This window comes from Vigna unguiculata, chromosome 11 (assembly GCF_004118075.2).
Source record: "Vigna unguiculata cultivar IT97K-499-35 chromosome 11, ASM411807v1, whole genome shotgun sequence".
In the NCBI taxonomy this organism is placed as follows: Eukaryota; Viridiplantae; Streptophyta; class Magnoliopsida; order Fabales; family Fabaceae; genus Vigna; species Vigna unguiculata.
Window position 1 is genome coordinate 39,221,227 of NC_040289.1, and position 24,701 is coordinate 39,245,927.

Below are 24,701 nucleotides of genomic sequence, written 5' to 3' on the forward strand. Positions count from 1 at the left end.
TGGAGATAAATTAAATAAAATAAATAAACAGGACCAGTATAATTGAAGATTAAATAAAATAAATTTAAGAGGATAATAAATAAAAATAAGTTAAATGAAAGTAAATAGAATAATAGATGAGTCAAAATAAATAAAAGATTAATATAAAACTCATGAGTTTATCAAGATTAATATAAAAAGAGCTTAACCTCACTCCCCCCTTACCTGATTAGTTGGAGGGACACACTAGTAATACTTCTAGAAGACCAAGATCTTTTTGAATATTTGCTCTAAACTTTCTCTCTCTATTTTCTCTTTCTCTATTTTCTCTTTCTCTATTTTTCTTTCTTTCTCTCCTTTCTTTCTTTCTTTCCTTTCTTTCTCACTTTCTCATTTTCTTACTTTCTTACGTAACTCACTTTCACTCTTTCTTCATTTCTTCCATGTATTTATAGGTTAGGATAAGATTTCTTTCATTAATGAAAGGTAATCCAAAACTTTCCAAAGTAATCCATGTGGATGATGTAATCTTAGGTCATTTTTCTTTCATCATCCATTTCTTTCATCCATTTATAAGCCATGCATGTGTCATATTTCCAAGTAATGAATGTATGCATTAAATGTAAGGTTATCACTTCTAATTATTCTTATCTTCCATGTATTTAGATAAAACTCCTTTAAATCTCCTTATCTTCTTTCTTTTTCTTTTATTTCTTTTCTTTTCTTTGTTTTTATTTTTCTTTTCCTTTTCTAATTTTTTTTTCTTTTAGAAGATTCTTTATTATTATTTTTTTTCACATACTTATTTAATTAAAATATTTTTACCTAATATTTATATATATATATATATATTTTATTTGTTTTGTTTTGTTCTTATTGTTATTTTTATTAAGTAAAAACTATATTATGATAAAATATTTTTTTTTTTGTTTAAACTACATTTAGATAAAATATTAAACATTAGTAAAACCATAAGATTTTCTAATTGTTTTATTTAAAATAAATAATACAGTTTATTAAAAATAGGGATGTTACAATTAACATATAGTCATTAAAAAGCATGATGAAATTAACAATATGTATGACAATAAGAAACAACATGACAATAAGAAATTAATGGAGTTCCAAATTTCGAAAGATATATAAGACCAACCTGTTGGGAGGTGAAACAATGAGAGTGGAATGTCAATAGTGAAAATAATAAATAAATATTATTCGATCTATATCCAATAAAATATATCGGATTTATAATTCAAATCCATTTAACTAGATTAATTAGATTTACATTTTTTAAATTAAATTTAAATTGATTTAAAAAATAGATTGAATCTTCTTTATCAATTAGATAAAATCCAATGAGATATGTAATGTATTAAAAAAATATCTTTAGCACTTTAAATTTTAAATGTTGAATTTAAATTTAAAGTAAATATCTTATTTATTAATATCATAATAAACTAAAAATATCTTATTTATTGATTGTAAAGTGGCAGAATAGGTGTAACATGAGCAGAAGGACCTAAGTTCAAATCTAAGATAAAACAAATTCATTATTTTTTTTAACAATTACTAATAATAGTATAATAATAAAATGATATTATATGATCATAAATATTTTATAAAATTGCAACAAATTTTGTATTAATTATATTCTTTTCAAAAGATTTTTTTTTATTATCTCACATTATGTTAACTAGTAACTATTTGTTACAAGTATATTTTATCATTTTACAAGGAATTTTTTGTGACAAATTAAAAAATAATATATAAATAGTGAAAATGTGTATATATTACCATTAATTACGTTATATCAAAAGTAAATAATTTAATTCCTTTTAACAATTATAATATCACAATTAAAAATTAATATTATATTATTATTAATTTATAAACAATTATTTTGTTAATTATACTCTTATAAAAAAGAAAAGTAATTCTATCGCATAATATTTTATATTAATGAACAATCATTTGTGACATTATATATATTTTGTCATTTTTAATGAATTTTTAAATAAATTAAAAAATAGTTGTAAATGATATACAAATAGTGACAAAATTTATATCTATCACAACTAATTACATTTTAATAAAAGATAAATATTGAATTATTTAATATATTTAAACTTAAAGCTATAATAATATATTTAATATATTTTATCACAAATAAATATATAATACTAAAAAGAAAATTATTAACACAAATATTTTAGTTTTATAATAATCAATAATTTATTATTAGTAATATATAAACATTATTTTATAAATATTTAATATATGCTATGTTAATTAAATATTTTTATGAAAAATGAAACATTTTTTTAAAATATATTTAACATTTTTTTAGTTTTTGTAATATAATTATTGTGACTTTTTTTTAATTTTGTCACTATTATAAATAGTAATTATGACAAATAAAAAGTTAGTCACAAATAAAATATATATAGTGATAAAATTTATATTTGTCACTATATTTTTGTCACAAAAACTCATATTTATTGTAGTGAATATATGCTTTTCCAATTAAAGTTAGTGTTTGAATTTTCATGCTTCATGCTTGACGTGAATTATTCCCATGCTTATATTTTTGAATCTTGAGGTGTTGGGAAATATCTTTAGAATCTAAACTTGAAATTAAATACATAATGGATGTTTGTATCTATGAATAAAATTTGGTTCATTAGTAATCTTAGACTTTTGAAACTAATGTATGATTTCACTTGTTGAGGATTGAATGGATTGAAACTTAATGAGTGATCATAGGCTAAAAGGCTATAGGAATAGGATTTGAGTATTATTGTGAACTAATTTTAACACAAATATGGAATTGAGATAATTTATAACGCATGAGAATGAAGTGGTTGAAGTATAATATTGACAAATTGTAAATTCACTATATTAAATTCTTGTTGCACACCAACTTTTGATAAAAATACAAAAATAGTTTTTATTGTGTTTTTGCGATATTTGTTGTTTAATTGAGTTGTGAATAAAAGAGTTGTCATATATTGCACGAGTCACTTAAGTGAGAACGATAAAATACTTATTACTTGCTATGTTACGACTGATGCACTTACCATGTTGATTTTGTGACTAACAATCATCGAAGATTTACAACGAATATATTAGTCTCTGTAGTACCAACATGTGTTAAATGTGTCGGTAAAGTTTCTCGATAACCATTTTACCAAAATAATATGACTTTATTGATGGATTTTAACCATTGATAATTTTGTTTTTCTCACCGTAATTATATTTAACATACTTTTGTCATTTAAGTGTTTTTATTTTGAGTTGAATACAATTATTACTCTATATATATTAAGACTTTTTTTTAAATCACATGTAATGATTTTTGGTGATATAAACATTCATACTTTATATATATATATATATATATATATATATATACATATATATATATATATATATATATATATATAATTTTATGATTTTATCTTACTTTATTGTGATTTTATTTCGAAATTTAATTTACTTTTTATAGTAGTTGACTATTATTTTATTAATTCCTTAATTATCGAACTATATTATTACAGTATATTTCAACACTACGAAAAAATATTTTTATTTGAACATTTAGTTAAGACGAAAAGAATACCACACTTGTACTATTTTATTTCACTAGTAAAGATTCCTCGACAGAAAATTAAAAATAAGTTTTGGTAAAAAATAAAATTGTTATATTTAATCTATTATTACAAACAAGTTGTTAAGGAAATACAAGTTTTGTAATGCATAAACTTTATTTAGTTTTATATTTTGGGTATCTATCTCTATCTGCAATGTTTTTGTTGGAATAAAAATGTTAGCGAAGATCCAGGTACATCCTACGGCCACAACTTACCTAAGAAAATAAGTTAGCTTTAATAATGGATTATAACAATGCATTGCAATTTCTGCATTTAATCAACACATTAATAATTGATCTTTACAAAACAGGGAAAAAAGTAAATTTAATAATAGAAACTATTTACAAACAAAGCTAAGGAATTTTATTTATTTAGTACTTGATACATTTAACTAAAAACACCACAGAGCTCTTTAATAATAGAAACTATTTAATTAAGTTTGAAGTCTTTAATAAATTTGAAAATATTTAATTAAATTCTTGTTACATTTTTATGGGTTATTTAGTATTTAAAAAAATATGTATATTTTCAATTTAATTTTTGCGTTTAATTTTTATGTGATAAAAATTGTTACAATTGTGATAGTTAAAATATAAAATTATAAAATTGTATCTGACAACAATTAAGTGAAATAACGAGACATCAATTATATTATCTGATTAACAAAAATTTAAATAACAAGATTGAAAAATACAAACTTTAATAGTGCATGAACTGTACAAATTTCATAAAGACCCTAATAAAATTTTTAAAATTTGAGAAGTTAAAACTTATCAAACGTAGAAAGTGTAATACCTCAATTTGGATGTAAGAAAAATTATAAAATGAACAATTTTAAGGGAAAACGATTATGTCAAAACATACTTAAGTAAAAAAATTACACTTTAATTATAAGTTTTTAGAACTCAAAACATCCTTTTGTTTTGAACTTTTCAAATAACAACACAATTTCATAATAAAAAAAAGACTAATTTTCTTAATTCATCCTATTTTCTCGTCAATCTACTTACGTCAGAAATATCTACATCATTACTTACTTCTTTGGTCCGGTATAACACCTACATCATACTATCATCACACTCGACAAAACAAATAAATAGAAAGTTAAGACTTATTAATCCTATTAAACCTAAAAGCAAAATAAAATCAAATTATTATACAAGTTTCATACCATCTTTTAAACCGGCCCTATTTTTTTTTTTTATTTTTATCTACAAATCAAATTACCAACAAATATATATACTCCAATGCACATCATTCATTTATTTCCTTAGAGCACTGATCAAATTAATTACAAATTATAATCTAAACTGATTTTATTGTCAATAATTCTCACTTAAAGCACACATGATCTAATCTAATATACACACAAATGTAAATATAAAATTAACATTGGCTGAAAGGATTTTTTATAAAGTAAAAAGTAATATTTGACATTTATAATGAATATAAAGCTATTTTTTTAAAAATAATACCCACATAATACATGGCATCATCAACATAGGACACATCATTATTTTATCTCTAAGAGTATAAAGAGCTCAGTTTTTAAAGTAACAATAAAATATCAAACAAATATTTATATTTATAATGTCCCTTCTATTCCTAAACTCATTACATTAGTTGAATTTGAGGAATTTTACTTTCAAAAATTCCGAGGGAGTAAAAAAAATTTGAGACAAATACCAGTAAGAATATTTTTACCAAAAAAAATTACACCAGATAACTAGCAATAATAGTAGATGAGAGAGAGAGAAACTCGCCACATTGTGATGTGCTTTTCGACAATTACAAAGTCCCTCGACAATTCCAAAGTCACAAGTTAAACTCTCAGTGGCCTGCAGCCGCTATACACAACACAAGTTTTCTCATCCTCCAAACCTCAAACTCTGTTCTCTCTATAACATTGTCTCTGCTCATTTCCATTCCTCACATTGGCCCTTTTATCACATATCAGGTAACCCCCACCTTCCCCTTCAGGCCTTTATGCCATGTTTGTTAAAGCACTCGACTTTCGTGGTAAAATGTTTGTGGGGTTTTAGTGAGAAGTGCAGATTTAGTTACTATGCTTAAGAATGTTGCTGGGTTTTTCTTGATCGGCAAAATATGAGCTAAAGTTTTGTTCTTTTTGTGGATTCTGGGTGCATTTTGCTGCATTGTGTGCTGGACCTAGCCTTTTGTGCTCACTGGTCAGTAACTATTTTGTGAAAACTGGAGATTTTAGATGTGATTTGACTAAATGACTGATAGATTGGTAAACACCTCAGGATTTGTGTATTTCTCCTGTGGTTTTCCTTTTTTAAATGCATAATTGTTCGAGGATGTCAGATTGCTGGTTTTATGGGAGTGTCCTTGTAAAGGGATTTAGCAGTCGTAAGTCATGTTTTGAAAATATTTTTTATAGGTTGGTTGAATAATTTTCTAGTATTTATTCCTTTTGGACTCGTAAGTATTTGCTAAGTCTTTTAATTTAATGTCCACGTCCCTTTTGAAGCCGCTGGTTTCATTTGAATTAGAATGTTTTGTTCTCTTGTTGGAGATGACGTTAATTTGTTGGATTTGTGTTTTTGTGCTTGTTAAAATATATGAAGGGTATTTTTCAGCTACGAAGAATTCAGAGGAGTTATGGAGGTCCAATGAATATTATTTTGTATATTTATTCTTGACTACTTTCATACTTTGAGATTAATGTAATCTGAAGTGATACCTACTCTTTATATGATAATTTCTGTTCAAACATGAAAGTTTTGGACTTTATTACGACTTTAACACAATAATAATAATCATGTGGACTTTGTCAATCGTCTAAACTTTATTCTGTAATCAATCTGTTGATGACTAGAACCCACTGTTTTTCTATGTCACATTTAAATATAAGATCCGAAGAATAAGAAATCAGTTATGTCTAATCTCTAGTGACTTTTAAGCTATAGATGCCTGTTTTCTTTTGTAGATTTGGGGCCCCTTCTGCCATACTGCACACATTGAAGATGGCGACAACACCATTTTCTGGTTTGCAATTTGCAATGTCAAGATCATGCATTCCATCATCACAGAAGATTGCAGATGCAAGTGCTTTGGTTCTTGGTGGCAAGTCCAAGATTGAATCATGGAATAAACTTGCAAGTGCATGTAATGTTGCCTCAGTGCAACCTCTCCAGCGGGGCTTCACTTCATCGTCCATGAAATCTGTCAAAAGTGTCACAAAGGCTACATCTGAGTCTAGTGCAGAAAGTGCTGTCTCAGGATTGCCAATTAATCTGAAAGGTATCGTTCACTTGCTCTGATGCTCTTTGTTAATATTAATTTTTATTTACATGTCTCAATGATGTTTAACTAGAGTTTAGGCAACATGTTAAATTTCTAACTATTTAACCTGCTCATTCTATGTTTACTACAATTATTTCAAGGTATACTGAGCCTCTGATTAATATACAAGTCAACATAACCTGTTTCCTCGAAGCTACTTTAGAATTTTGTAATTTGAGTGATTATCTTTTTTATATATATGGGTTTTTCTATCATGGTGTATGAAAGTTATTATAGCTTTACTGAAAATGGCAATATATGCATAGGTAAAAGGGCTTTCATTGCTGGTGTTGCTGATGACAATGGATACGGATGGGCAATTGCAAAATCTCTTGCTGCAGCAGGAGCTGAAATTCTTGTCGGCACATGGGTTCCTGTAAGTTATTTGTTTTTGGGATAAAAAAGTGGTTACTTATTAGTTGTTATACAAATTCACTAGGTTCTGTCTGCTGACTTTTGGAACAACACCTCCTCCCCTCTAATGCATATGTTTTCCACCAGTCCAATTATGTTGAATCATTTACTAACTGTAAATAATTTCTACAGGCTCTGAATATTTTTGAGTCCAGCCTACGGCGTGGAAAGTTTGACGAGTCACGCGTGTATGGCTTTCAATACTGTTACTGATTTTGTCTGTTAGACTATGCAATGCTCTGCTAATACAAAACTATTTTTTTCCAGATTACCAGACGGATCAATGATGGAGATTACCAAAGTTTATCCATTGGATGCAGTTTTTGACAATCTCGATGAAGTGCCAGAAGATGTAAAAAAGAAAAGCCTAGGTTTTTTCTTGTTTTTCACGTCAGAATTTATATCCTCATGCTTTCTTTGTTTTTTTTTGGAAATTTTTACAGATAAAAACAAACAAGCGGTACGCAGGATCCACTAAATGGACTGTTCAGGTATACACTAAATTTTACATGGTTAAAATGGTCTTATGGTTGCCATCTTGGATAAAGTTGTTGAATGATATACTTTTGGAAAAAAAAAACTGGAATTTAGGGCTGAAAATTATGATTGCTTATTTTTATGCTTAAAATTCATTTCAGTAGACTTTTGTAGCCTTTACTAATCTGTTGTCACATGCTGTAGCGTGTATGACATCTTTAGTCAAGAAGAACACCCCTCTCCCCCACCAAATAGAAGCTTAGAAACATTTTTTCTTTGTTTTCATCTCTATGACAAAAAAGGCTAAATTAAGAATGTATTTTAATTTACCCTTACTCTTGCACATTTTGGTTGTTTTTCTTCTTTCCTTTCTTGTAAATGTGAACACATGATTTTCTTATACATCTTAAATAGTATTTCAAAACTAGAGCTTGACATGTTTGATATAAGATTATTAAGTTTTAACCAATATGTTTCATGCCTTGTTTGACTTTATGAACAAATAACAGTTATGGCGACCATGTTTCCCTTTATTTTTGAGTACGAATTTTGCATAGGCCATTCAACTACTATTCTTACATCGTATGCTTTGTATTACAAAATGTCTTAAGCTAAAGCCGCATCACTTTTATATTCTACATGAAGGAAATGATTCTTTACCGATGTCTTTTCATTTGGCTAGTTAAGCTTATGATACTTTTGTCCTGGGGAGTTGAACGACCCTGGCATTCAATGAAATATTTAAGCCAAGTGGTATTTTTGGATAATATTATGAACTGTGCCTCGAATTGTCCTCCTGATTCCTGTTTGACAGAATTTGTGACCTTTGATACATCGGTTGTTTATTGCTATACTTTTCAGGAAGTTGCTGAATCTGTTAAAGAAGACTTTGGCAGCATAGATATCCTTGTGCACTCACTTGCCAACGGACCAGAGGTACAATAGATACGTTAATAAGCTTCAAAGTTCCTTTTTGCATCTGGCATCTAGCTTTAGTAAGATGTTAACTTTGATATAGGTGACAAAACCATTGTTGGAGACATCTCGGAATGGATATCTTGCTGCAATATCTGCATCTAGCTACTCCTATGTCTCTTTACTAAAGCATTTTCTTCCAATTCTGAACACAGGTATGTCTCCTATCTTACATGGCTTGCATTGTATTACTTCCTACTTTCACCTATATCATTTTATCTTTTACTTTTATGATTTTGTTTTAGGTGGCTCTTCAATCTCTCTGACATACATTGCTTCTGAAAGGATCATTCCTGGGTATGTTGTTGATCATGTTATAGAAAGTACTTATCGTTCTTGGATTCATAATTTTAGACCCGCAATATTCACTATCTATATACCGGTACAGATATGGTGGTGGTATGAGTTCTGCAAAAGCTGCGCTGGAGAGTGATACCCGAGTAAGTTTCCTCCCCCCAATTCTCCATTTCGTGGACTGACTCAGTTGTGCTTCGATGCTTCTTATTCTTCTTCTCCTCCTCTCTCTCTATTTACATCATATTTCATATCTTTTCAGGTTCTTGCTTTTGAAGCAGGAAGAAAGCGCAGAATTAGAGTCAATACTATATCTGCTGGTAAACTCTCTCTTTTCCAATTTCGGGAATGTTCATTCTGTCTTGCTAAAGATTTCATAATGGGGAAGACTTGGTGGGGACCCATGTGTGCCGTGCTTGGTCTGTGACATTTTTCACAAGTGGGCATAGCATAGTCCTAAAATTTTGTTCTTTTATACCATGCGGATGCAAGAATCTACCAATTACATTGGTTGGGTATCTTATATTTGTTAAACAAATGCCAGACCATCTCTTTTGTTATGTATTGGTAATTAAAAATGAGCTGTTCATCTGGGCACCTATGTTTGGACTTGGTTTGAATTTCCACACCAAGATTTTACGCTCTGTTATATTTAATGCTGGCTCTAGTCAACTGTGTCCTTGACTGCCACCAAAATGATGCCAAATAGTTGAGTGGCACTTTATTCTATTATGTCAACACTTTCTATATAATTAACACAAATTAAGTCTTACCCACAATAGAATAACCTTGTAGTTCCATTTAGATTACGTGTTTTTTTGCTATTTCATGGTTCTCTCACCTACTTGCGTATAATTCCATCTCTGAAGTTAACAAATTTCCTTCACTGTCTGTTTATATGTTCACTGAATTTAGTTTTTGTGATTAACATGTTGACACTGTATTTTTTTTCCCTAGGTCCACTGAGAAGTCGGGCTGCAAAGGCTATTGGATTCATTGATATGATGATTGATTATTCATTAGCCAATGCACCTCTACAGAAAGAACTATCGGCAGGTAACACTTTCTTCAGAATGATTCCTTGTAATGTAAAACTTCCAGTTTCAATCTGTGATCATATGCTCAACTGAGTTGAATTTTGTGTTCTTACAGAGGAGGTGGGCAACGCAGCTGCCTTCTTAGCATCACCTTTGGCATCTGCTATCACTGGTACTGTTCTGTATGTTGACAATGGTCTGAATGCTATGGGTGTTGGAGTTGACAGTCCAATATTTAAAGATCTTGACATTCCCAAAGACCAGCATTAAGTGGCAGAAACCCCACAAAAGCTAGTATCACCGGAATAAGCATAGGCATTGGCGATTTTTTCTTTTTTCTTTTTTGCAATCAAACAGTAGGATTCAGGGTTGAGCATTTGCTTTGCAATTTGTAGGCTTGTTTTTGGAGTTTTTCCCTTACGGCTTTTAAACCTTTCTTTTGGCACTATGCTAAAAAATGCAGGTCATATGAATATTAATGTAAGAATCATTATGTGGTCTATGCTCATCAGAATTAAAATATAAACTTGCAACAAAAATGTACTCTTGCGAGTTGTGACATTACAGAGAGTACCTTAGCTAACATTTGCTCTTGCACATGACAATGATTGGCATGACATGAAAAGTTTGCATGCACCTTAATACCATAATACAAGCTCGTATATAATTTTTTGGACTCGTTGGTAACTTTTCATACATTGATTGTTTGTAGGATCAAATAGGGAGGTTTCATAAACTGATATTACAATTAAGTGTGGACAGTAAGGTATGAACTGGGTTGATAAATTGATAATACAAAATTACAATCGTGGAGAGACAAGTTTAACTGTCAAATTTGTGGAAGAAGTGTTCCCTTTGTGAGGTGGTCTCTAAAAATGATCATTGGAAGCTTTTAATGGAAACTTTAGCTTGGGGTCCGCCTTGAACATATACAAATATACACTCAGAGCCAGGATTCAAGACCTTCTGCCATTGGGGAAGTTCATAGGTGTCCTTTTCTTCTGTTGAAGAGAGACCCCATAAAGAGCCTGTGAGGTCCTTAACCACCAACTTAAGATCTGAGATTGGCTTCGAAGAAGTATTCTTGATTATGACCCTGTGACGGTAGTAGGTTGCACCTCCAACAGTCCATGAGCTACTTATTGAGTGAAGAAATTGCACGGGGCAACCTGCAACACAACCTTATCATTCATTAGCCAGTGATAGCAAAAATAAAATTTGGAAAGCAGCGATCATTAGATTTAGATACCTTCTGATGTTTTAGATGCTGTTTCTTTTCCTGCATATGTGCCTATCAAGCCAACAGATGTTAGTTAACGGTGCAATGACAGCCAGAGCAGAAGTTTTCTAAATTAAAACAAGGTTAAGACTCTTTTTTCAACTTTACTAGTTTAGTTTACTGTATGCATGTTGGGAAACCAAAGTCAGAAATAATGTTACATAATGTAAAAGCTAAAACTATTAGCTTCTGAGTAAACATGAAAAATCACCAAATGAACGTGGAACCAAACAAGTTCTATATACTATAGTACTCACTCGGTGTTTTTTGCTGAGGCACTTGTGATTCATCTTGGTTGTAACCTGTGACATATAAGAGAAAAGTGATGATGATTCATAGTGTACGAGAAAGACAACAGAGCATAGAAGTTTAGAATAGCGATTATCCCTCACATCTGGACGTGGAACTAAACAAGTTCTATGATACTCACTTTGTGTTTTTTGTTGGGTTACTGGTGATTCATTATGGTTGTAACCTGTGACAAGAGAAAAGTGATTGAGGATTCATACCGGAAGAGAAAAAAACAACAGGGCAGATTAGTGTGTGAGGGATGAAGATTATTTCTCACCTTCACCTATATTACCATACAAACTCTGCAGTTTAGCAAAGATGCCCACAAGAGGAGCAGAACCTGAAAGTGTAGGCTCAGTTTGTTCATAATTGGATCTGTCATCGGAGAAGCCATCATTTTTATCAGGACCACCCACGAGGGCACCACAGATGACATTAGGATTTGACTCAGCACGGTTATACCACAGCTCAAATCCTTGAGTGCAGCCAACCTCACTGTGAAGAGAAAAGATTGAAGCAATGGAAGCGCCCCTGTGGTGAACATGAAGAGGATATTTTGCTCCATATCCAACCAAGTAGCTCGTATCCGCAGGGTTATTACCAAGGATATAATCAGCCTGTGTCAATCAAAATTCACAGTTTCAGTTTATTAATTAAACCACGCATTAAATCATGATGAGAAAAACTTTTATTAGATGCATTTTCTTAGGTGTCTTCGGTGCTACTCAATTAAAATTGGAGTTTCACTGGAGTGACTAGTAGTAATCTTTTATACAAACCTTTATTATGCAGAATTCGGAGACTCAGCAGAATTTTTGTTAGATAACATCAAACTAAAGATTTTTATGCAGGGCAGATTACAATTTACAAAAGATACCTGAGACTTAACAAAGTTGAGGAGCTCCTGAGGCTGAGTTTGTCCATCTGGACAGTTGAGATTTGCTTTTGTTGCTGAGAGGTAATTAGAGTAAACAGCTAAAAGGAATGTAGCAGAAGAAACATACTGCATGTTGTTCCATTCACGCACGTATAGTAAGCCACCTGATAAGCAAGAAATAAAATGAAATGATTGTAGTTTTCCATGAATGTTCTTTTGAATCCATTTGAGAAAAGGAGTTTAAGAGGCTTTTGAATTAGTTTTCTACATTTGCATCTAACCTGGTGTTTTCTGGACATTGTAACCATCATTCTTTTGCAAGCAGGCACATGAAAAATAATCTGCCTTGGCCTGGTATTGCTTTAGTGTATCAGCATAAGGACCAGCTTTCCCTTCCAGTAATATCTGCAAATTAGGTAAGTTGGTGAAATGATACTACATAGTTCTGTAAAGATCATCTTATAATAAATTATCTTCAAATATAGCCATTATACTTTCAGAACATGAAATTGATTTAAATTAAGTGGCTAGGAAGCAGGGATTATGTTTTGGTCACAAATAATTTACCTTTGTTAGGAGGATCTGCACACCAGCATATTTGTTGTCCCAAGAGAACTCTTTCATTGCCCAGCCAGTTCCACCCATGTACACACCATTGTCCACCACATACTTTAGGTAGTATTCATCTCCAGTTGCCAGGTGTAGCCACGTGGCAGCCCATAATAATTCATCCTATACAGCAGCAGCAGCAGAGTCAGGCTTTTTATTTGATAATGGATACTGATGAAAGTAAAAGCAGAATAGAGAAATGTTAACTCACTGAGTAACCGGAAGAAGTGTAGAATTGCTGAGCACTTGAAATAGAGTCATCATAGAGACCTCTGAACCTGTCTGCGAATGTGAACAGCTGCAGCAGATTCAACATTATCAATAACAAGTTAACAAATCCATTAACTTTAAGCTATTAAGAGGTTTTCTGTAAATATACCGTACTTAGCCTTAATCATTAAGGGAATGGAATACCATGTGTTTTGAGATTTGCTGTCCTTATTTTTAAATAGAATTAAATATATTTTTAGTTCCTAAACTTTAACATAATTGAAATTTGTCCTTATCTTAAACTTTGATACAATACAATTTGATCATCAAACGTTAAAAATGAATGAATATAATCTTTTTAATCCAATTGTGTTAAATATTTTTGAAGTGTCGAGCGACATTTTGGACTGACGTTTAAGTTGTTTATGCAGTTTGTAAAAGATGGGACTGACACATTTTAACTCAAATGTCAGTTTGGAACACCGTTTGTACATAAAAAAAATTGATGTCATTTAGTTAACAAGATTATATCTATTCACTTTTAAAATTTGGAAACTAAAATGTATCAAAATTTCGAATATCAAAGAATTTTAGGGACTAACATTTATCCCTTTTAAATATTACACCAAAACTCATTGTCCTTTCAATGTCATGTGTTGCTTTTAAGTGCTGTAAGTGATTTTTAACCAGTAGTTGTAAATCCTCACCTGTTTTGCATGAACCAGCAGAAGACCAGAGTAAGATGAATTGTAGGGCCTGAAAGCTAAAGCTGCTGCAGCCAATGCAGCTGCAGTTTCACCTGCCAGATCAGAACCAGGGTGTTGTTCATCAATTTTGTAAGCACCTCTTGATGTAGTCATGTCTTCAGCACGCTCCCAGCAGTAATGATCAGAAACTCCATCTCCCACCTGAAATTTGTCCCGACAAAGCAACATCTTATATACTTAAACTTTTGAAGAAGTCACATGAAGAAACTAATGTAAAAATTAGTGTTATGACTTTCTCACAAGAAAGTAGTTTGTTAAACTAAATCATATATAGATTCGAAGTGGTAATGATGTTAATGTGGTCTTAATCAGGAAACTAAAATTTTGTGTCATACTATGATCATTAATTCAGGCAGATGAAAATTGGTGAACGAACGAAAGAACACAGTACCTGTCCCCAAAGAACATTGGGTTGAGTGTGTGCTTTGACAAAGTAATCAGTTCCCCATTTAATGGCCCATAATGCATGTCCCATTTGGTTCAAGTTCGTAATTTCCTTGCTGAATTCAATGGCTCCCCATGCAAGCATTGTCACACTGTACGCCATTGGCAACCCAAACTTCACATGATCTCCTGCATCATAGTACCCTCCCACCAGGTCTACCTGCATCATCACGCAACAACAAAAATGAAAACAAACCCCAAAAGAAATCACACAGTGCACTTAACTACATAGAAGTTTTTCATATAACTTCTCCAAAATCTTAGCTTCTCTGAACACCATCGTTAAAAATGTGAACTTTAAACTTAACTCAACCCTATAAAATTGAGTTACGACGATGATGATGACTCACTCCTTGCTGAAAACCATCTTGGAGGCCAGAATCACCACGCCACTTGACTCGCTGCTGCAGTGGTAGCTTCCCAGATCTCTGTGCTTCAAAGAACATCAAACTCTTGTCAAGGGCATCACCATAGTTGAAGCTTGATGGTGCACTTCCCCCTAAGCGCACAAGAGCTATGAGAAGCACGCACAAAGAGATGTTCAGGTTCTTCATGTTCATGACGATGGTTAATTTGCAGCCTCAGGGAAATCAGAAAAAGTGACCATATAATATATATAGAACTATAAACTTTCCTTATGCATGCATTGCATTGCATTCCTAATTCTTGTATATATAAGAAAAAGAAGAAGAAGAAGAAGAAGAAAAACCGGTTTGGTGAATAGGTGGTAGCCATCACGTTCGGGTTGACATTGTACAAATGAAACATTCGGAAGTACGAAGAGGTTCTCACGTTTGGACGTGCCAATGTGTAAACTATATTCATACTTAATGGGTGGTGATACCCTGCTGCACCTCTATGAGGTTGAAGATACACTGCACCAATCTGAGACGTGGGCCTTCCTGAATGTTTTGTTTATCTTATTGAAGAACTATCTCGAATCCCTTTCATTTTCGAAAAATATGGAAACGAGAATCTTTTAGTACAAATAAAATCGTTAGATATGATATAAAACTAAATATAAATTTGTATAACTTTTTTTATATAAATAAAGAAATTTAAAATAAAAATATGGTTTAATACCATTCTTGATCCCAATTTGTTGAAGGTTCTCAATTTTTTTTTACTTAATCTAGTCTCCATATTTTTAATGTGATAGTATAATGACATGTGTCATTATCCATCATGGTTGAATTCTTTAATGTGATATCAATATCAATATTTTACTGTGTCATCTACATTGTCAGATATTCATCTAATAAATGATGTCAACTGAAAGAACCACCTTAACTTTTTAAAATAAATATAAAAATTGCATTGAGAAAAAAAAAAATTGAGAGACAACGTTGATGATTTCGATAAAATTTGGGACCATTATTAAACTAAAAAATAAATCAATATTTATATTTTAAATTATGTTTACTGATTTTAAAATGAGAGATCTCGTGCCCCTATTCATAAGCACGTGGGTGGTGTATATGTAAGTTATTAATTTGCCAGAAAAGTATTTTTAATGAGAGTTAACTCCTTTGTTTTTTTTTTATCGTATTTTTACCTACACACATTAAAATATGGTGGACTATCATGATGAATTTATGGCCCACGTAGTTACTGGCAGGCCTGGGCCTGACCTGCTTTTAAAGTTTTTATGGCTGCAGTTGTGAACGATGGCCCTTCTATCAAAAGTTTTACAAAATGCAAATTTTCGACAATTTGCAAAGCCGAATTAAGAATATATATTTTATTTATAATACTAAATTGCCCTTTTTATTTAATGTGTGATATATTTTATTTCGATAATTTTTTTGATATATTTAATTTATTTTTTGTTGTACCCTGTCATAATAATTTTAGAGATGATGAACCTAAATCCTAAATATTGAATACATGTATGACAAATGTAAAATGTAAAAACATGAAAAAATTTCAATTTAACGTAGAATACGCTAGAATTTTTTTTAGAATTTTTTGAATTATAAGTAAGTAAATAAAATAGTGTCAATGAAAGTAAAAACAATTTTGGTATCAAAGTACCATCGTCTTAAAAGCAATGTTATAATCTTAAAAATAATTTCCTAACAAAAAACAATCCATTGAAAGCCATGTTAGTTTTGTGTAATGAGATTTATTATTGACTTAAATACTTTGTTCGTCCTCATTTGTAGTGTTTGTTACGAATGGTCCTCATTTCTACCACATGTTTAAAATGATCATCATCTTTGCAATTCGTATTTAATATCTTTGCAATTCGTATTTAATTTAGTCATTTTCTGTGACGCCGTTTAAATCAGTAATGAAGCACGGTACATGTGACACTGTTTGTATTATATTGAATTGTGGTGTATTACGTGTGTACAGTACATGTGTAGTAAAGATAGGGGATAAATAGGTGAGCTAGGGTTTTGAAAATGAATTGTTGGGTAGTTGGTGCCATCCTGTAGTTTTCTTCCTCCATTCCCAATTCGTTTGGGTGTCTTGCCGCAATCTTCTTCTTACAATCCCATTATATAGGTATGTCATGGTCCCAATCTTCTTCCTTTACCTATGGTTGTAATCGTTGGAGGCAACACTGTGTTGTAACACTTGAACCACAAACAAATCCCAAAACATAATCACGAAAACCCTAACCCCAACTGATTGAAATGTGCAAAATTTATCACAATCCCAAAAACCCTAAACCCACGAGCAAAACACTTACCTCGTTGATGATGATTATATGGAAAATTGAAGTCGAATGAAGAAATCACCATGTCCAATTGCTTCTTCTGCAAATCAGAGATGCAGAAATCGTCTCCCACCCACGACAATCCCTAATTGCAGTGACAATACCTAATTGCACATTTTGCCCCAAATTGAAATTTTAACATTAATAATCCACATCCAAAATTCAACGTAATACACGTAAGTGCCGCTTGTACAGTGCTTCGTTACTGATTTAAACGGTGTCACAGAAAATGATTAAATTAAACATGAATTGCGAGAATGATGACCATTTTAAACATTTGGTAAAGATGAGGATCATTCGTAACAAACGAAAATAAGGACGAAAAAAATATTTAAGCATTTATTTTTGTATGGTATATCTTTTTCAAAGTTTAAGATGACATGAATCGATTATTATTTTCTCATAACTAGCTAGCTAGTCATTGATATCCCGTGATAATTTCTTGTCTGAGACCTTTTCCCGGAATATTTGACAAGGTAGTTTGGTACTGCTCGCGTAAGCTTCTTAAATAGCCGCTGGGCGAGACGTTGGAACATGTTGTACAGTGGAAATTGCATTCGCCAAAAAATGACGACAGGGAAGAACACAGCACAGCCAAACAAAACGTAAGCCCATTTCTGGTGATTCCCCAACCGAATGGTCAGCAAAACTGTTGCACTGAGTGTGAGCATCGTGCACACCAACGAGAAGAAGAGAAAGGCAAACCCTAAGCTCAGTTTTCGCGGCAGATAACTCCGGAAATCCCACAGCTCATAAGGGGAGGTTAGTATTGACAGAAACATCAGCACTGATGCCAGTGAGCTCACAAGTGCCACAACGTCCGTCACAGTGTAGAACAGAAACACTCGAGAACCAAGAAACATTGGGAAGCCATTGTTCTGATTAGTGCCACCTGGGATGGTGTACGCCGCCGCAAAAACCACCGTGGCAACAAGGACAGCCACGGTTGAGCATGACTGCGCCGTTTCCTTAATCCACCCTTTTGCTTCTTTGTGCATCTCTCGATGCTCCATTTCCAACACATCCTCCGCCGTTAGCCCGTCTTTGTCACAGTGCATCAGGTAGTATGTTGGAACAATGTGTTTCACTCGCTGCACACCACAAATTCAAGTATTAGGAATACAAGTGTCACAAATTCAAGTATTAGGAATACAAGTGTGAATCTAAGTCCACATTTGATATAAATCAGAAAATAGAGCACTAAATAGAATAAAGATCCATAAACCTATTGTTTTAAGGTTATAGGTTGAGAATGATGTTAATCTCTTGTGTGATTAAGTTCAGATTTCATTGTGTTATGTCCCTCGGTGAAACTCCTCCTATAAGCCTAGCAGTGATATCATAATCGATGGATAAAATCGGTTCAGACGATGTTGTGTCTCCCCAGTAAAACTCTCTCCATAAACCTAACATCAAGTACTAATTAATTCACTATTTTGTTGAATGCATTAAAGAATAAACGGAAAAGGGTGTAATGATTTCTTCTTGTAAAGGATGAGATGAATAGGACCTTACTTCGTACCAGCGCAACTCGTCCTGGAGTTGGAATGCAACACCAGGTAGGTGCTGCTCTACGTAAAACTCCATTCTCGAAATTTGGTGCAAGAGAGTTCGACCTTCTGCAGTTATCCGGAATATCAATGATTTGAACGCCGAATGTTTCTTTAGCAAGTTGAAGATTTTCAGCTGACGGTGCTTCACAGCCATGTGCAGAACGTTGTGTTCGTCCTGGCTAACGTGACAAATGGCCTCCGGAAACCTGTCAATGATTTTCCCAACGATTTCCACGATTCCTGAGCCAGCTGCCAAGAGAAGTGGCGTGTAGTTCTTATAATGGGGAATGCTAAGTTTTTCTGTGGTTATAGGTCTGTAACTTGTAGAACGGGACATTTCACTATTGGTCTTGTGCATCTCCTTCATGTGGTGAGTGTGTTTTATCCTGTCTGATTTGGAAAGAACCGGGGACATAATAAGGGGGTGCAAGTTTTCGTGAAATGAAATCTGCCATGAAAAGTCCTTCTGCACTAACAACTCAGAAAGATGCTCTGCTAACTTATGCTGTTTCTTTAGTTTCCATATACGTCCAATCCCATCGAACTCTGCACATGCATGATCATGCAGAGAACTGATCAAACAGAAACTAACTATAAGACACAATTAATCTGGTTTGTTTTGTCAGTAGTTGACGGATGAGATAATCTTACTCATGTTAAATCAAATCGCATGACAAAATAATAAGATATAACATCTGTTAATGATTAAAGCTATCTGTAACTCGTAACCTTTAGCCAGCGTTCTCCAAATAGCATAGTTGATCCTCCACCGATCTGCAAATTTGTGAATTTTTGTCGCGTGAGCATTGACTTACACTTGTGGTTTACACTTTCCACTAGGAATTTCATTTTCTTAATTCTTGTGTGTGAAGAATGTGGTGATTATGCCTGCACATTAACAAACAATTTTAATGACAAGAGTACCTGAACTAGGAAACTTGGCCTCGTCTTGTTGGCCACTTTCTATATCTTTCCTTTGATGTGTGTAGTCAGCGCTTTCATTTTCATCATCATCATGGATTTCATATCCTTCCTCCGGAAGCACTGTGTCAGCCAAATTTCAATCAATGAGAACCAATTCATGTTGTGTGTGTCTCTATATACCCATTGTATTCAAAAGTGAAGTGTGACTTTTGAAAAAATTGATTGTAACATAATATATGTAGATTTAGGAAAATGGAATATTGAGACAGAGAGATGTACTTTTATATATAAGATTCTTCACTGTTCCCATGGCAGGGGCTTGGCTCCTAAATACAAGTGGCATATTGGATAGAAGTTGAAGACATGTCATTCCATTCATATCCTTGTGTTGAGCTAGTTTCTCATCCATTTTTATCAACCAGACAGCAACATCTGTACCAGAAAGAGAGAATCAACACCCTAGTCACTGTCTTCTTATACACCATCATGAAATCTTTTCTTAATTCTACACTTCTCTTTACATATTAAAAAAGAGTATACTTTTGCTTTAAGTATTATAGATCGATTTGGTATCACTACAAACCCTTATTCTTTTCATGGTTAATAATACTGAGTAGATAGAGACAGAAAACACAAAGTGAGACATTTACGTACCAAAAAACTGTCCAAGAATGCTAGCATGAAGAGCCGAATATTTGTCAAATCTAACAAAATGACTTGTTATGTCACCCTCAACATGTCTGGCCATATATTTGAGCATCTCAAGCCTGCCAAGCTTAGCAGCAACAAAGAGAGGTGTCTCACCTGAGTCATTTTGGATCTCTAGCAATGCCACCCTTCTCTTTTCTTCTTCTGGTGCTGCCTCTTTCTCAAACTTCAACACAACACCAACCATCTCAACCGCAGTACCAAGGACGATCTCATGGAGAAGGGTGTTATTCACACAATTCCCCTTCCTCAATGCATGCCACCGCTCCTTCTCACTCAGCATTTCCAACAACTCGTGGAGAAGCCTTGGATTGTTCGAACGTGTTGCAATGTGAATTGCAGTGTTCCCGAACAAGTCAAAAGGCTCCACCAAACGCTTCTTGTCTTCCTCAAAGATTTTCTTGAACAATCTCCAGTTTTCACTCCTTGCAGCCCTTTGAGCTTTTATCGTTGTCTCATCAAACATAGACACTACTTCTTCCTCTGCCACCATTTCTTTCTCTTTATCGATTATTGCAACTATACACGCAAGCCCTCTTCCTTTCTCTCTCTCTCTCTCTCTCACTCACCCACACGCACTACTCACACCAAACAACAAACAAACCCATAACAGGAACAGAACCAAACTATAACAATGAGAAACCCAAACCTTCGCGCAGAGCAAAGTAACAGTACAGTAAAACACAACAAAAAAGTCCACACTTCTTTAATCGTTAAAACAAAGTGGTGACAACTTAAATTGGAGAAACTGATGCATAAAACGCGTTTTGGAGCCTGATGAAAGAAAGACTTTGACCAATCTGAAGATGATCGATCCGAAGAACATGAGAGAGGGTAGAGAAAAAGAAAATTATTTTTTAACAATTATATTTTCATAACTTTATTTGACGTATATTTTTTCATTTTCTTATTTTTTTATGTTTTAAAATTACTTAAAATATCTCACTTCAAATTATAAAAAAATATTGTTGAAATATCATTATAAAAAAATATAATATATTTATCAAATTAATTTAAAATTATAAAAGTATAATTAAATTTATAGTCTTTTAATAATTTTTATGATCAAAATGTATTTAAATTATTTATATATATATTTCTAACAAAGTATATTGTATATAATTATATGAAATAAATATTAAGATTGAGTTAATCAAAATTAATAAAGTAAACTTAATTTTAAATGAAATATTATATTAAATAAACAACGTAGAAAAGTGTGAATAGTAATTTTTTTTAAACTAAAAATGAATGATACAAAAATTATAAAGTAAACTATCTAAAAGAAAAAAAAAATTGTTAAGTAATATTGGCCTGCTTTTAAAGTTTTTATGACCCCGAACGGTAGCCCTTCTATCAAAAGTAATTTTTTAGACAATTTTCTATCAAAGTAGACAATTTGCAAAGCCGAATTAGGAATATATATTTTTATTTATAATACTAAATTGTCTATTTTATTCAATATCATATATATATATATATATATATATATATATATATATATATATTAATTTTGTTTTTCGATCTATCAAGTTGTTTATATAGTAAGAAAGAATATATATTTTTTTATCATACTGCATACACCATTCTTTGGTATATTTTTTGTTTTTTTTAACGCGTAGTTGACTTTTATAATTCTAAGTTGGTGTTTAGATTAGCATTCAGATCCTTTTAAAAGTATATTGTGAGCAAAATATACAAACTATTTCTTTCTGTGAAAAAGCAAGTTAATTAGCACCTTTCAACGAATTTCTATTGGCATCAGAGATGGTTAAAAGATAATGATATCTTGACTATTAAATTTTGACAATTTTCTCTTAGAATATGAGGATATTTTTTAAGTGATTTTGAAATATTGAGAATGAGAAAATACAAAGATGGAGAATCACTTAAAAAATAACACATAAAATTATAAAAGAAAGTTGTCAAAATTTAGTAGTCAAAAATATAATTTTTTATGTTTAAAACATGGTTTTGAACTATATCGTTAAATATAGTCATAAAATCACCTTAGATTTCTTTTGTGCAAAAACAACATTTCATAATATACAGACACATAAATAGAGCTTTGAAAAAAAAAAAAAAATTAAAGTACAGTGCAATGAAAAAAAGTTTCCTTTTAAAAATATATTATGTATTTTAGTGTAACAAAAAATTAAATTTATTTTAAACCAAAATAAATATAAACGAAAATTGACATTTGAAGAGTGTTAACCTTGGTCAACAACTTGTATCATCTACGACTGACTCAATTTTGGCCTTTCGGATTGAGATGGCTAGAAATTAAGCCTAGTTTAAAATATTTAGAAACTATTTTTAAATTTTTTTTCCAAGGACTAAAATAATAATAAAAAACGAGTAAATTCTGGAAGTGAATTGAAACTTCACAAAAACAAATAAATAAAGAGAACCAATGAAACTTATACTTTATTGATCATTGAAAACGAAAGGATTACATACAATTAAATGAATAACACTTGTTTCGGTGAAAATGAAATAATTTATGAAAGGAAACACAGTAAGAACTGATATGTCCATGAACTTAGTTGATAGAGGTACAAATCTTTCTGATAATTCCAGCTGAACCAGTTAAAGGCTGAATATCTCCCATTTTGATCATAGCAGCTGCAAAGTCAGACTTAAAGGTTGTTGGATTTTCGCTGTATTCGGACACAATAGAATCTGTAGAGCCTCCACTGAATAACACTTGATCAGAGTGAAGAAGACCCTTCTTCTGAATCAAATTCTTGAAGTAGTTGTTGTCAAATGAATTAGGTGTCACCAAATCTAGTGCTGCCAATTTCTTGTCATTTTCGTTGTTATTAAGGGAAGGACAACCTCGTCGACGAGTGCTAGCAAATCCAGCATCAATGTCACTTGCATTGTTGTATATCCTTCCACGGAATGTGAAACATTGAGCTTGTCCAATTGTGTGAGCACCTGCACTCATTGGAACACATATAAAAAACTATACTCTGAAACCGGTGAAAGAAAAATATAAGCAATTTGATTCATCAATTACCAGATAGAGTAACCATGTCTCTGGCAGTGAGTCCCTTCTTTTGGAATCTAGAAATAAGAGTGTCAAGATCGTCTGTGAAAAGTGGAAGGTCACTAGTAGCTTCACTTTTGCTTGCTGTGGTAGAATCTCTTCTTCCAAGATTCACTGTCCATGATGGACCACCCACCTGATCAAGAATTCAAAAAATGAATGATTAATTGCTATATGAGTTAAAACCATCAAACATTTGTGAAGCTAAGTTTGTAACTCACAGCAAATGATGCATCACGAGCAGCTACTGCCACAATGTCTGCACATGATACAACTCCTGGACAAACTTTCTCCACCTCAGTTTTTGCTTGATCGATGACGTTATATCCCCTTACTGAGTTAACATTCTGAAGTGCAGTCTTTTCGCTCTCAATGGAGGAGCTGTCATCAAGCAAAATTGATGCATCACAACCCTGCAACGCATATCAAAACATTCCCAGTTATTGTTCATGAATCTATATGTTCCAAATTAAGCTTATATATGGTGTTATTAACAGATAAAGATAAACTAATGGGTTTGTATACCTGAACAAAACAATCGTGAAAATGAAGGCGAATGAGAGAGGCAGCCATGCGGCGTTCTTTAGAAACTGCAGTACGAATCACAGTTCTGATGGTGGAAAGTGCATTGGGACATGTACTGTCATAAAACTTTGAAGACAATTGTGCATCACATACTGTGGCTAACAACACCAACGTAGTGACAACAAAACCTATAGTGATACTTGGATTTCTATGTGCCATGAATTTGTGTGGTTTTTTGGAAGGCTAAATAAGAATCGAATATGTATAAGTGTAACCTAACACTCAAAAGAAGAAAGGAAGTGAATGATGCTTAAGAAGAAAGAAAATGATTGAAGATGATGAAAAAAAGGGTGGAATGGTGGTGAATTTATAGGGCATGATTTGGTTGTGTGAGAAATTGGCATAGTGAAATGAATGTAATGTGCAAAAGCTGGCTGGGTCACTATTATCTGCTGCAACGTGTTTTTGTGAGTTGATGGCGCGGTAGGAGTTGACCAACTCTATAACTATGCCTATACTATAACCCAAAATGGGAATTTGGATTACTTCAATTTTGCTTTGCCAAGTTATTTGATCCATTAATTGCAATTTATTTGTTTAAC

The 24,701-nt window shown here is 32.3% G+C and overlaps 4 protein-coding genes across 5 annotated transcripts; 1 reads left to right on the top strand and 3 right to left on the bottom strand.

The window, feature by feature from the left end:
• Positions 1–5,296: 5,296 nt before the first annotated feature.
• On the top strand, positions 5,297–10,720 carry LOC114169731 (enoyl-[acyl-carrier-protein] reductase [NADH], chloroplastic). Of its 2 annotated transcripts, none has more exons than XM_028055001.1 (13): positions 5,297–5,586; positions 6,583–6,896; positions 7,205–7,314; positions 7,485–7,540; positions 7,620–7,704; positions 7,796–7,843; positions 8,691–8,765; positions 8,848–8,959; positions 9,050–9,101; positions 9,193–9,244; positions 9,361–9,418; positions 10,056–10,154; positions 10,251–10,720. In XM_028055001.1, the coding sequence occupies exons 2-13, from the start codon at positions 6,620–6,622 to the stop codon at positions 10,403–10,405; spliced, it is 1,179 nt and encodes a 392-aa protein (XP_027910802.1). In that variant the 5' UTR covers positions 5,297–5,586; positions 6,583–6,619; the 3' UTR covers positions 10,406–10,720. The 2 variants fall into 2 exon arrangements, with proteins under 2 accessions (XP_027910802.1, XP_027910801.1); XM_028055000.1 differs by having other exon boundaries at positions 5,403–5,586; positions 6,563–6,896.
• Positions 10,721–10,795: 75 nt separating this feature from the next.
• On the bottom strand, positions 10,796–15,241 carry LOC114169730 (endoglucanase 5). The gene is made up of 12 exons (XM_028054999.1): positions 14,963–15,241; positions 14,560–14,772; positions 14,109–14,309; positions 13,403–13,489; positions 13,150–13,314; positions 12,864–12,987; positions 12,583–12,746; positions 11,983–12,322; positions 11,845–11,889; positions 11,672–11,716; positions 11,385–11,426; positions 10,796–11,316 (listed from the first exon to the last, which is right to left on the bottom strand). The coding sequence occupies exons 1-12, from the start codon at positions 15,170–15,172 to the stop codon at positions 11,015–11,017; spliced, it is 1,938 nt and encodes a 645-aa protein (XP_027910800.1). The 5' UTR covers positions 15,173–15,241; the 3' UTR covers positions 10,796–11,014.
• Positions 15,242–17,650: 2,409 nt separating this feature from the next.
• LOC114169249 lies at positions 17,651–21,256 on the bottom strand. Its single transcript, XM_028054305.1, has 6 exons — positions 20,469–21,256; positions 20,094–20,246; positions 19,815–19,934; positions 19,620–19,664; positions 18,853–19,436; positions 17,651–18,428 (listed from the first exon to the last, which is right to left on the bottom strand). The coding sequence occupies exons 1-6, from the start codon at positions 21,013–21,015 to the stop codon at positions 17,748–17,750; spliced, it is 2,130 nt and encodes a 709-aa protein (XP_027910106.1). The 5' UTR covers positions 21,016–21,256; the 3' UTR covers positions 17,651–17,747.
• A 1,673-nt stretch (positions 21,257–22,929) lies between these two features.
• LOC114169251 (lignin-forming anionic peroxidase-like) lies at positions 22,930–24,459 on the bottom strand. Its single transcript, XM_028054308.1, has 4 exons — positions 24,100–24,459; positions 23,796–23,987; positions 23,545–23,710; positions 22,930–23,462 (listed from the first exon to the last, which is right to left on the bottom strand). The coding sequence occupies exons 1-4, from the start codon at positions 24,316–24,318 to the stop codon at positions 23,065–23,067; spliced, it is 975 nt and encodes a 324-aa protein (XP_027910109.1). The 5' UTR covers positions 24,319–24,459; the 3' UTR covers positions 22,930–23,064.
• Between the last annotated feature and the right edge of the window lie 242 nt (positions 24,460–24,701).

Bases quoted from the DNA above. Each gene is read 5' to 3' on its own strand.
- LOC114169731 (XM_028055000.1), top strand. From the start codon at position 6,563: ATGCCTGTTTTCTTTTGTAGATTTGGGGCCCCTTCTGCCATACTGCAC. The intron at 7,844-8,690 runs GTATACACTAAA...TATACTTTTCAG, and splicing joins CCACTAAATGGACTGTTCAG to GAAGTTGCTGAATCTGTTAA. The intron at 9,419-10,055 runs GTAAACTCTCTC...TTTTTTCCCTAG, and splicing joins AGTCAATACTATATCTGCTG to GTCCACTGAGAAGTCGGGCT.
- LOC114169730 (XM_028054999.1), bottom strand. From the start codon at position 15,172: ATGAACATGAAGAACCTGAACATCTCTTTGTGCGTGCTTCTCATAGCT. The intron at 12,323-12,582 runs GTATCTTTTGTA...TGATTGACACAG, and splicing joins TCAACTTTGTTAAGTCTCAG to GCTGATTATATCCTTGGTAA. The intron at 11,717-11,844 runs GTGAGTATCATA...TATATGTCACAG, and splicing joins AACCCAACAAAAAACACAAA to GTTACAACCAAGATGAATCA.
- LOC114169249 (XM_028054305.1), bottom strand. From the start codon at position 21,015: ATGGTGGCAGAGGAAGAAGTAGTGTCTATGTTTGATGAGACAACGATA. The intron at 20,247-20,468 runs GTACGTAAATGT...TTTCTGGTACAG, and splicing joins CATTCTTGGACAGTTTTTTG to ATGTTGCTGTCTGGTTGATA. The intron at 18,429-18,852 runs GTAAGGTCCTAT...TGTGGTGTGCAG, and splicing joins ACGAGTTGCGCTGGTACGAA to CGAGTGAAACACATTGTTCC.
- LOC114169251 (XM_028054308.1), bottom strand. From the start codon at position 24,318: ATGGCACATAGAAATCCAAGTATCACTATAGGTTTTGTTGTCACTACG. The intron at 23,988-24,099 runs GTATACAAACCC...TATGCGTTGCAG, and splicing joins TTCACGATTGTTTTGTTCAG to GGTTGTGATGCATCAATTTT. The intron at 23,463-23,544 runs GTAATTGATGAA...CAATGAGTGCAG, and splicing joins AGACATGGTTACTCTATCTG to GTGCTCACACAATTGGACAA.